This window comes from Bos indicus x Bos taurus, chromosome 26 (assembly GCF_003369695.1).
Source record: "Bos indicus x Bos taurus breed Angus x Brahman F1 hybrid chromosome 26, Bos_hybrid_MaternalHap_v2.0, whole genome shotgun sequence".
Classification (NCBI taxonomy): domain Eukaryota; kingdom Metazoa; phylum Chordata; class Mammalia; order Artiodactyla; family Bovidae; genus Bos; species Bos indicus x Bos taurus.
In genome coordinates, this window is record NC_040101.1 from 45,765,228 (window position 1) to 45,777,942 (window position 12,715).

The 12,715-nt window shown below is 33.4% G+C and overlaps 1 protein-coding gene across 7 annotated transcripts in view; it reads right to left on the reverse strand.

Moving 5' to 3' along the window:
- Nucleotides 1-409: 409 nt before the first annotated feature.
- The window catches only part of PCDH15 (protocadherin related 15), a 1,046,857-nt gene continuing 1,034,551 nt past the window's right edge, over nt 410-12,715 (reverse strand). For 4 of the 7 annotated variants that reach the window (XM_027528919.1, XM_027528918.1, XM_027528917.1 and 1 more), the window contains 3 exons: nt 9,549-9,619; nt 8,586-8,694; nt 410-4,716 (listed from right to left, as the gene is read on the reverse strand). In XM_027528919.1, coding sequence (XP_027384720.1) covers nt 4,165-4,716; nt 8,586-8,694; nt 9,549-9,619 — 732 coding nt within the window. In that variant the 3' untranslated portion in view covers nt 410-4,164. Of the gene's footprint in view, nt 4,717-4,739; nt 7,020-8,585; nt 8,695-9,548; nt 9,620-12,715 lie in introns of those variants that run through there. The other 3 variants (XM_027528921.1, XM_027528920.1, XM_027528924.1) reach the window with 2 other exon arrangements.

The following is a 12,715-nucleotide window of genomic DNA, read 5'->3' on the forward strand; positions in this document are numbered from 1 at the left end:
GAAACATCCAACTTAATCATGTTAAAGAGACATAATGTAACTTCATGTTGACTATAATTCTTGATATATTTATAGTCATTTAGCATTTGTATGAACATGTTGACTGATTATATAAAAGTAAAAAATCTTAGTGTTTATATGATTATAAAAATTACTTTAAAAATAAATGGATAGGTGGAATGTTAGGAAACACATTCACTCTTCTTGGAACTTGATAACTCATATACATGATTAAAATGCATAAGAAAGGATGATAGTTTTAAAATACACATCATTTCTCTCCACTGTTCAAAGACTTTGCAGAGCAGGACTTTGTATTATCAAACTGAAATGCTAACCATGTAAACAGGAAAAGTGTTACTGATGTTTAGCCCCACCTGACAGAAAAATGAGAGGTCATCTTTTTTCAAATGGAAATTTATTTTTGAAACGTTGTGTAGTAGGTAACAATGCATTTTTAACTTAAATTTTCTAATTCATATTCTTCATACGGTAACATAATATTTGTTAAGAAAAAAAAGTAGGTATTTGGATAAAAGAAATTGGAAAGTAGTGAATGTGCTGATAATTTTCCAAACTATGGACAGTTTTCAAATCTTCCATATTATATCCTTAATTTACCATAAATATAAAGTAGTCTGCAATGAAAAAATACCAATCTAAAAAGTAAAGATTATTATTATAAAGATCAAGGTCAATGAATGCAAAAATAAGAGAGGAAAAAATAGAATAAAGGAATCCATGTTCTCATTTGAGAAGAGAAAGTAACTATCAATAAAAAATAGAGGTCCTCAGTATTATTTGAACTTATTTCTCAGCCTTATCGCTGTGTTATTTGCAGGCACCAGTGGGCATCTGCCCTGAGAACTGATTATTAGAAATTTCTGCCTATTTTCTATTTTACCAATTAATTGAAGTGGTATATAAGCCCCACTCATGGCTAAAAGTGAAGAAAGTGAAGCAGAGCAAGAGAAAAGACAAGGCTTATGAAGTAAAAGAAAGTAAATGTCTTCCCTCAAGAATTGATATTCAATTTTTTTCTGGCTCTATAATACATAAACTCAATTAACAATATTTTAATAGTGGCTACCATATCCCATTTGGAAGAACCACTTAGCACATATAACATGTTTTAGCATTCCTGTTAACAACATGTTTTAATAACACGAACAACATATCACACACAAAATTCAAGGCAAACTTTTTTTCTGTATTTAAAAAGATGCTTTTGGCCAGCCTACAGTTATCATTCAGTGACAACTCTCACAGTTTGTAATTAATGAAAAAGAGAAGTTGAGAGAGAGAGAGATTAGCATCTATGATTTGATGATATTTGAGTCACAAATGTCCCATGACACTGTAACTCATTTTTCATTCTTTTCATTTTTTATTCATTTTTTCATTCTTCCTCACCTTGCCCTTCATGCCCACAAGACCGTCTCATGAAATCAACAGGCTTAGCATACAGTCATATTAGTCTGTTCTCATCTTAATCAGCTGTTTCGTCTGTCTGATTGAAAGCTGGTACTGATTAAGAACAACCACAATCAATTGCTATGTCCATCTAAGAAAAATAACAACCACTTTCTTTATAAACATTTGTATAGAAACATCACTTTCATGAAATATTCTTAAGTTTAAACATGATTGGGTATCTCCCCTGGTTTCCACAATTTTAATCCTGAGTAAGAGTTTTAAAGTCCTATCAAAGTTTCTATTCAATCAGTCCAGATTTATGCTGTTAGTTGGGAATGCTTTTGCTGCAATACATACTTTACCTCAAAATACACTGACCAAATATATGATTTGGTTGCTCTGTGTACATACTGCTTATCTTTATATATGTCCACGAATTTAGGGACATATTAACTTCATGATTGATTTTACTGAAATGGTCAACTTGAAATGGCTGAAATATGTTTGTTAAGTAGCTTGATTTCCTTGTAAAATCTGAACATTAAACTATAGTGATATTTCATATATTGGAGTGTTAGTCTTCTGCCGATTTTAGATTTCAAGAACAATGCTCAGATCCCAACAGTGACCTTGAAAAGCTTCCTGGAATCACAAGACTTTTGCTTGAATTCCATGCATTATCCCTATCTTAGGTTAAATGATTTTTTTTTTTTAATGACAAGCAAAACAAAGAAAGACACAAACTTTCTCACCAGGAGATTCAAAATAAGATGGAACGTGAAATTTGGAGAGAGGAACAGTGACAAAATTAGATAATGTCACAGCCTGAAACTGGAGAAAGAAAAAAAAGTATGTATATATAAGCTATATGCAGAGAGAATATCAGGATGCTGGTTGTGATGACTCTGGAACATCAGGAAATTATTAACAAATTTAGTGACTTCTGATTGAGCAAGTTGGAAAATATGATATGCTTAATATAACTTCTATCTGAAATATTTTATACTAAAAACAGTCGCTTTGGTGTTTTTAAAGTGTAAGCCCTAGAGTTCAGTGGTAGGTACTTACTTCTAAAATTTAATATGCATACAAGCCACCTTGGGATCTTGTGAAAACACAGATTCTTGTTTAGCAGACCTAGGGTTGTGAGCAAAATTCTATATTTTTAATAAACTCTGAGATGATGGTGATATGAGATGTTACTATATTTGATGTCAAAAACTTTTTGAAATTAAACCATACTACTCATGAAAGTTGGTAAGTTTATGTTACATACAATTTACTCCCTTTGGAAATAAGGAAGTTGTATTGTAATAAACAAGTTTTAAAATATGAAACATACAGGAGGGAACTAGATAGTAATGCATTATTCAATCTTTCAACCATATAATAAGCATGCATGAGAAACTTTTATTGAAATGTGAACTTGGTCAATAGTGTATAAAATTTGAAGTGAACTACATCTATAAAACACTAAATCACACTCAATAAAATTCTGAATTTTCTTATATTGTTTCATCTTTTTTACATCTAGAAACAAGGCAATACCCAAGGCAAGTTTTGGGGGCTTTTTCTGAAAGGATATTTTGTTTTCATTTATGTTAATAGTGAAACACTGTGCTTTGTTCAATGGTGAAAAATCAAGACTGTGTTCTTTGATTAAAAAAAAAGGACCCAGGTGGTCATTTTCTGGTCTGTAATTTAGGCACATAAGTATGTGCATTAAAATATTTAAAAAATAAACTGGAGCTGGGAAAAGTGAAATATTATAATACATTTGAAGCTATGGATTTATAGCTTTTATTGACATTTCACATATTATATAAATTCATGACCCTACCAAATTCCTTTACACTGAATTGATAAGACATTCATGTTCAGTAACATTAAGGCAAGACTTCTCTGTTCTTACTACATCTTCCAAACTGAAATTGTGGTTCTAAATGTATTATTGCCTGTTTGACCCTTTCTAACCTCGAGGAATTTTGCTCTGATGCTCCAAATAATTATTTAATCTCAAAGGCCTATACTAACTTGCTTATTATGTTTGGTATGGCTAGATGGTTTATAGAGTGTGTGTGTGCTAACCATGAAAAATTATAAATGCTATTTATAAGAAAGATATGACTTCAGGTGTTATTTAAAAGGTCAACATACACATATGTAAAAATTTGAAAACCTTTCCATTGAACAATAAGGAAAATAGGTTCATGATTCTATATAATTTATAGACGATTCCCGTTAAATATCACTTTGTAATTCAATCTTTCATTTAAAAAGTCAGGATGATATAGACAGCAACTATATAAACCTGTTACCTGTAAAATCCTCTAATATAAATTTTTCCCATTTCTTATGAAAAGTACAATTCCATGTACCAAAACAAGTTCCATGAAGCTAGAGATGAAAAATGATCTATGTTAATCAACAAAATATAAATGATTATTTAGTAAATTATTTATTGTTTATTAAAATGAGAAAAAAAAAAGACCCAACAAAACAGCAAAATGTTTAAATAATGTTATACAGTGAATTGAGAATCTATCCAAAAGGATTTTTCTGGGAAGAATAATTAATTGATACAAATGTGAGTGCAAATCTGTCTCTTTTTAAGCTTTAAAGCCTATTGTTCAAAGTTTTAGCTTGTGTGCATGATATAAACCCCATACGTTGTTTTGTCAGTGACAATAAAAAGTGCAGTTTATTAAAAACTGAAGTAAAAATTAAAATAACTTTTTAAAAAATCAGTCACAGTTTTGTCATTGGTATATGGAGATTGTTCCAGGGACCCATCCAAAGCTCCTCTTCATCTGACTGCGTGTGGTCACTATGGAATTCCAGAGCCTCCTTGATGTTCTTACTGTCAACCATGGACTCCTGTTCAACTGTGCTTTTTAGCCTGTTCCCCAAAGACTTCACTGCCGTACTGTCAGTCCCCATGTGGCAAGGAGCAAATGTCACCAGAGTTGGCCTTGTGTTCATTTTCTCAGTAGAAAACGGCCCCTTGGATAATGTGTTCAGGGGGACGTTCTCCTCATGTGTCACTGCCAACTTGTCTAGTTTCTTAAAGTGTCTCCCCAGTCGAACAGGGGAAGTAACTTTTAAATTATCAGTGAGACAGGCTCGGCGGGTTCTCACCACAGAACCGTTCTGTGCGATGTATATATTGCCATTGACATTACTGTGGATATTAGGATTCTGAAGACGTATTCTCTGACATTCAGGAGCACTCTCTTCTCCAGTTGAGCTAGTTTCATACTCTCGATCAACAACTAACTTGATCATCCTTTTTCTTGCCCACTGTCAAAATTAAAAACAAAAAACAAAAAACATGAATCATTATCAAAGGAATTAAAAGGGTAAAGATTACAATGCCTGAGAAATTCACAACCTTCGACAGAAAGGTATCAAAGGTAAAGGGAAAAATCTTATAATCAATTACTTTTCCACAAATTCTTCATTGGTTTGAGAGCTTAATAATTTCTGAAGAAAATTGCTAGATTAGAAAGTAGACATTTCAGGAAGTACTTTTATTTTTTTAAGTAAAATTACTGATCTATCATAAAAAAGTGTATATTGGTTATATTTAAGTATCTGATCCATTGTTTTACAGTTGCTATACTTTTCCAGAACGTTAAGTTGAAAGGAACACCCCTCTTTATTAGTATATTCTGTTCATATTCATACTTGCATTCCTAATATTTGAAATATATTTTTAAACTTACAATATTCTAATTCCTAATTAATCCTCCATTACTAGTCAAGCATTTTGTATAACTTAATGCATTTAATCACTTGCATCTTGGTTTTCTGGTTCATCCCATTTAAATATATGTTAAAATATCTTCCCATCCTGTACAATTTATCTTGTAATACACAAAATAGAAAATTAGTGATCATAAATTTGCCTTTAGTAAGCAGCTGGAACACAATGGAAATTTTCACAATTTTTATTTTAACAATCCACATTAGAAATGACAAGGTACAAAGGTTAAAAAGTACTTGGTTATTCTTGAAATAGTATTACACTTTGGGGATATGTGAACTACCAACATGTTGCACTGAGTAAGCCATAATTTTGGATTTCCAGGTTTATATTTCAAAATTATTATGTTATCTACTCAGAAAAAATGTATAACTTAAAATTCATTTTTTTCCAAATCCACTTTAATTCCTATCTACAAGAGAAAGGAAATAGTAATAAGTTTTAGTTTTTATTTCATTTAAAATCTAATATTTGAAAATGTGAGCTACAAACCTAATTGAACATGGTTATGATGTTTTTGATAATATGTTTGCCAGTTGAAATGTACATACATGAAAAAGTAGACTTGCAGAGATCTCATTTGTTGTAGCTTGTCCTAAGGATTTATGTTACAAAGATGGTATAAAGGCCACTGCATATATTCATAAATTCATTCCAAATAGCCAGAGCATCACTGGCAATACATAATTCCACATTGCATTAACAGAAATCACATTATGAAATATTAAATACTGAGTAACTGATTGTATGTCTTTTGAATTACTAATATAGGAAAGATCAAGCAGATTTACCCTAATATATTCTAATATACAAATCTATTTGGATAGCATATATATCTGCTTCTCTGGTGTGCTTCTAATCTTAAGTCAGATAAAAATTATAATCAATTTCCTCCCTTCAAATGTCATTTCAGAGAACACACAGAAAGCACTGCACACAAGAGCACTCATCACTGCAAAACTTTCACCTACTGTGATCTCGTTTACAGTGCTGTGTTGTAACCATCTGAGTTTGCTCCTGGAGACTTCTTGCTTGCATACTTGCTTGGGTCATACTCTGGCACCTGAAAGCCCCAAGGACCTCCAGACTGACTTTCGCTACTGCTGCTAATACTACTTGATTCTGACTCTTCCTCACTTTCAACACCTCCTTCCACTGAAGCTGATTCTGCACTGCCCTCCTCAGTGACGTCTCGAGATCCGAGGTCTGTTGGTTCTTCCACAGGGGCCAGCTCACTTTTCTGTTCTTCTGCTGGGGATTCCTCCTCTTCTTCCACCTTCAGTTCTTCTGGCTCTTCAGCTGGCTCCTTTTTCCTACCTTTGACTTCCTTGACCTCTTCAACAACAGGCCTTCTTCTTGCAACAAAAATATTTTTCCTTGCCTTTTCCCCTTCTGACTCTGTGGATTCTGACTCTTCTGATTCAGGGGTAGAACTTTCTTCCTCCTCAGAGGGTGTCTCTGACTCAGACTCCTCTTCCGTAGTCTCAGACTCACTGAACTCGGATTCCTCTTCACTGTACTCAGTATAGTCACTTGAGGATTCCTCCTCTGATTCTACCGTGCTTTCTGTAGCTTCATCTTGGTCCAGAGTTAGTTTCAAATAATCTTTATCTTCTTCCTCAAGGCGTCGCTGCCACTCTTCCTCCTCAAGGTCGATGATGCCTCTTTTATCAGCTAGTCCTCTAACTTTCTTAAAAATCATTGGGAATATCCTGGCTCTCTTCCACGTTGTGTATGTTGGTTCAGCTGGGGGTGGCTTTTCAATAGTGACTACTACTTCTTCCTCCTCACTAGGCTCTCTAATTTCAACTTTTGGTTTGACTTTCTTTGCCTTTTCCTGAAAATCATGAAAATGCAATTGAAGTGTCAGCTGGGGAAAGATTATGCTATGACCTTGTCCCACATAAGTTAAGAAGGAGTGAATCTACAGGGTGATAGCTTCATGCAAATTATAAAACTGTTTTTAGAGAACAATCATATCATTCCCTACTGTTTACCCCACTGCATATAGACAGAAGATGGTCAAGGAAATAACCACTATAGCTTATACCTTATAATACCAAAATTTAAGGTTTTCTCACTTTTTCTTATTCAAAATTTTTTCTCACCTTAGATCAAAAGAGAAAGAAATAAATTAATCATTTCCTCTTCTCTCTCCCATTCTTGCTGTTGCTGCTGCTGCTAAGTTGCTTCAGTCGTGTCCGACTCTGTGCGACCCCATAGATGGCAGCCCACCAGGCTCCCCCATCCCTGGGATTCTCCAGGCAAGAACACTGGAGTGGGTTGCCATTTCCTCCTCCAATGCATGAAAGTGAAAAGTGAAAGTGAAGTCGCTCAGTCGTGTCCAACTCCTAGCGACCCCATGGACTGCAGCCTACCATCCTTAGACTTTGGTTAAATAGTGTTATGCATTTGCTTTAACAAAATTTTAACCCATCTGGAAATTATGATAGCTTATCTGAATAGCTAATGAAATATTTGACTATTTTTAAAGTGTTGACCAGGGTAAAACTACAGTGACATTAATTTTTTTTTTTGTTTTAAATATCTGCATCAGTATTCCAAGTGAGGGCTTCCCAGGTCACAGTAGTGGTAAAGAATCTGCCTGCCAATGCAGGAGACACAAGAGACTCTGGTTTGATCCCTGGGTTGGGAAGATCTCTTGGAGTAGGAAATAGTAACCTGTTTCAGTAGTCTTGCCTGGAAAATTTCATGGACAGAGGGGTTTAGCAGGCTACAGTGCATGGGACTGCAAAGAGTCAGACATGACTGAGTGAGCACAGCACATTCCAAGTGAATATTTCAGGCAAAGTATAAGGATTTTATATAAATGAATTTGTGGTAATTTAGACTTAAATGACACAATTCCATTAAGAATACTGGTGATGTTTTATTTTTCTCTTATAATTAAAAGATGGAGATTGTACTTTTTAATGATTTTTAGGTTTGCTAGACAATGTGGGAGCATTTTATTTTGCAAAATATGTTTTAACCTATTTGATTATAATATTACCATTATTTAATAGCATTTAGAATTTTTTATTTTTGTTTTATTTCAAATTAATATTTTATATAAATAAATTAAATTTATATATAAATTAATGTCTTTCTATAGACAAGACAATGGAATGGCTAGTGTTATTAAATTTCTATGGAAAACAGGTACTAAATGAATAGGATTTTTGATATTTGAAATGTTTTGTAGGCTGCTATTCAAATAGGGCTAAAAATATTCTTTTTGGAATGTTAAAGTGAAGTCACTCAATCTTGTCCGACTCTTTGTGACCCCATGAACTATTGCCTGCCAGGCTCCTCAGTCCATGGGATTGTCCAGGCAAGAATACTGGAGTGGGTTGCTATTTCCTTGGAATGTTAACATTACATAAAATATTATAGTAGTTACCTCTTCCTCCTCATATTCCTCTTCAGCCTCACCAACCACCTCACCATATTCCTCTTGTCCAGCTGGTGGTAACAGACGACGACGACTTCCATATTGAGGCATTTCATACCTGTAACAGAAACTTACAACTTTCAACATTTCTTCATGTGATCTGTATAACTACGATTGATCTCTGTTTCCTTCTTTTTCTTCACCATTCAAGCACCAGATATTTTTACAGCACCTATTGGCTTCTGGTACACTAGTTATAAAACCATAGGGAAAGAACTACAACCTGATGACCAGTGACTTTTGCCATAAGGTACCCTGGAATAACAAGAAAAGGAAATTAATCTTAAAATTTCAGTTTGAAGTTTTAGGAGAGATAAGAGTGAAGAGAAAGGAATATTTTTCCTTGACTGACTGAACAATTTAAGGCACCAAACAGATTCTTTCTGAAAGATAGCTTATTCAGAACATAAATTCTAAGTTTAAATTTCTGCTTCAAATATGATATGGGATTATATTTATTTTGCTCTACTGTAGAAAACAGTTAACTTATGTCTGTAGAAATGACTTTTGAAATGCTCATTTCTGGATTCTAAACTGTGTTTTCTTATGAATTTCTTTTGGGCAAATCTTGAGGCTGACTGGTTAGATAAAATGTTAAATATCTCATATGAAAGAAATGGTGAATTCAGGAATTGAGCAAATATGTTTGACTTCTATTCCTCATTTAAATAATTTGAACAATTTTATTGCATTTTTCAAATTGTAGTCAATATCAATATAAACATCAAAACAGAATTCAATATAGAAAAAATGGTTAAGCTTGATTGAAGCTAAAACTAGACACATAACTCATTTTCAAACATGAAATGGATGAAATGACACTCATAAAAATGCTAATAATAATAATCCCTTAATAACATGCTATTATTCATAAAAATATTAAGATACTGGATAAAAAATCTGAAGATGTACCCATGCTCATAACTGTAATAATCTTGTCCATATTCCTGGCCAGGATCAATTCCAGACTCCATGGATAACTCCTATTATTCAAAGAGAGAAATCACATTTGAAAATAAATTATCACATTTCAGCTCAAAGTTTGTTTTCCCGACCTAGTGCTCGATGACTCTCAAAATGCTGCTGCCAAAATAATTTTAGTTACAAATGTTAGTTAAACATACTAAAGCACATATATATATATAGTCTGTAGCTATTATACACAAAATTAATTTATGTTATTAGAACTTGGGAGGGGGAAAGTAAAGTTTTTTGAATGGTAAATCTGTCAAAGATTACAGATAAGCATATATCATTTGTTTTCAGATACTTTTTAAAACTATCAATAGACAGTTAATAGTTCAACCTATTTAACATATTATTAGTAGACTTTAGCGATGAAGAAAATTATAACATTATCTGTTTCATCACTGTTTCATCATCCTAGTAACATTTCTCTATTATCAAGAGCTCTTTGCTTCATCAAAACCTATTCTTAAGAAAGGATTTGAAAACAATCATTTATATATTAATAAAAATGTGCTAATATGTGACATATCTTCAAGGATGCTAATTATGAATTTAATTATTTTTCCTAAAAAAAGAAAGAAAAGAAAGAAATTTGTCAGACCACAGGCCCTTTCAAGGTTTCCAATTCTAAATTCCAGACTCTACTGATTTTTGTCATTCAACACTTAATGGGAAGATATTTTTCCTGAGTCATACATATAAAATTAGCTTTAAATAACTACTAAATTCAGTTTCACTAAATTTCTCTTTTTATTTTATTTTAACATTTAAATAAGTTGAACTGTCAAGGTTTTACCAAATTAATTGTCAATGAAATAAGAAAAGGAAACAAGAGTTTAGGTATCCACAGGAAAACCAGTGGAATATTATTTCTGATATCATATACTATTTATAAGAACTAATTTTGTTGATCCAGGTATAATATGTCAGGAAAACAAGTCCTCTGGGGATACTAATATATCACTTAAAAAGTATGGATATTCACAGCCTGCATGATGGAAAGAGAGCTAGCCCTAATTTGTGCTTTGTTTGGCAAACATCATTTTTAAAATGTGATTAGTTACTCAATTTCTAATCAGAAAATGCTGTTAAAAATCTGGATTTCTGATTTCTTTCAGAAAATATAAAGATAGCAACTCTGGGCTCATATTTTTATATGTCATGAATTTAGTTGGTGGTATTTTTCCCTACAGCAATCATGTTCTTTCCTGGTTACTGCTGTGTTCTCAACCAGAGTATTTTTACAACCACACTCACAGTCGCAATAGGGTGCCCCATTACTCTCTTCTTACATTGAATAAACTCTATTTACTTACATTACCTCCCTAGATTTTTATGAGCTTGCAACCCCTCTACTAAATGTACTATCTGTTGACTTTGCAGTTACAAATAGTTTGTGAATTCATTGCAAAGGAATCCAGTTTTGATGTTAAAATGGATTCAGTTTACTCATAAGACAAGTTAAAAGTAATATGTGTGTGTGTGTTTGTGTAGATCAGCAATACCATGCTGGGTAAGGGACTTGGCACAACTAGAACTCTCATATTCCGGAGAGATTATGAATTAGCAAAACCGTTTGGGAAAGGTTTGGGAATAATACTGAAGTAAAAATATACATTTCTCTTTTCACACAAATTCAATTTAACTTAGTCTATGTGCCCAATATAAATATGTAAAATTGTGCACCAAAATACATCTTTTATAACAGCCCCAAGCTGGAACTGATACCAAAGGCCATGAGATAAACACACGGCTACATCACACAATAGAGATGAATCTCCCTGACAGAATGATGAGCAAAAGAAGTCAGGTACAAAATGAAACATATGATTCTATATTATCCTATTTCTATAAACTTCAAAAACAGACAAACCTACCTGGTTATTACCAGTTAGGTGAAAATTTTTTTGTTAGCAATAATCATACTTCGGATAAACCGCATTTGGCTACAATATTGCTTCTGACAAACGGCTATTTTTAGAAAAGGAACTCCTTCCATTTGTGATGACAACATGAAATGGATCTTGAGGGCATTATACTCAGTGAAACAAGTCAGGCATACAAAACTATACGGTATTACTTATATTTGGAATCTAAAAACAATAGAAAACAAATTAAAAACTGAATTCACAGAAACAGTAGAAAAATGATTACTGAGTAGACAAAATGATGAAAGGTTTGTGAAAGTGCACAAACTTTCAGCTCTAAGGTGTATAAGGTCAAGCATCAAATGTAAAACATGGTGACTAGAGTTATAATCCTATACTGTACGATTGACATTTGCTCAGGGGGTACAACGTAAATGATCTCACAAAAAATAATGAGTAAAAATATAAGATAAATATGTGAGGACAGATACGTTAGACCTTTCACAGTGTATGCATGCATGTGTGCGTGCTCAGTCATGTCCTCTCTTTGAGACCCCATGGACTATAGCCTGTCAGGCTCTTCTGTCCATTGGATTTTTCAGGCAAGAATACTGGAGTGGGTTACCATTTCCTCCTTCAGGGGATCTTCCCAACCCAGGGATCCAACACGCATCTCTTGCAACTCTTGCATTGGCAAGCAGATTGTCTACCACTGAGCCACCTGGGAAGCCCTTTCACAGTGTATACATATATCAAAACACCAGAATGTACACTTGAAATATTTTACAATGTAATTTGTCACTTATACCTTGATAAAGCCAAAATTAACTATACGTATTGAATCCTCCTGCCAATGCAGCAGGTGTGGGTTTGGTTTCTGGGTTGGAAAGATCCCCTGGAGAAGAAAATGACATCCAATTCTAGTATTCTTGCCTGGGAAATCCTATGGACAAAGGAGCCTGGAGGGCTATAGTTCATGGGGTCACAAAGAGTTGGGCACAACTTAATGACTAAACAACAAAAACAGTTAAACATTTATCTTGGAAACAAAAGCTAGGTGAGTGTGAGTGAAAGGAGAAACAATATCTAAGTGTTAATGTGGAGGGATTCTGGAGAGCTAGTAAGACATGAGACCTCTGTAAAAATTCATTTCACGGCACAATATAATTTTATGTCTGTATTTTTATTTCAAGAAATGTTTATTACAGGAAAAAGGTTTGAAATGAAGTCAATTCAGACCAA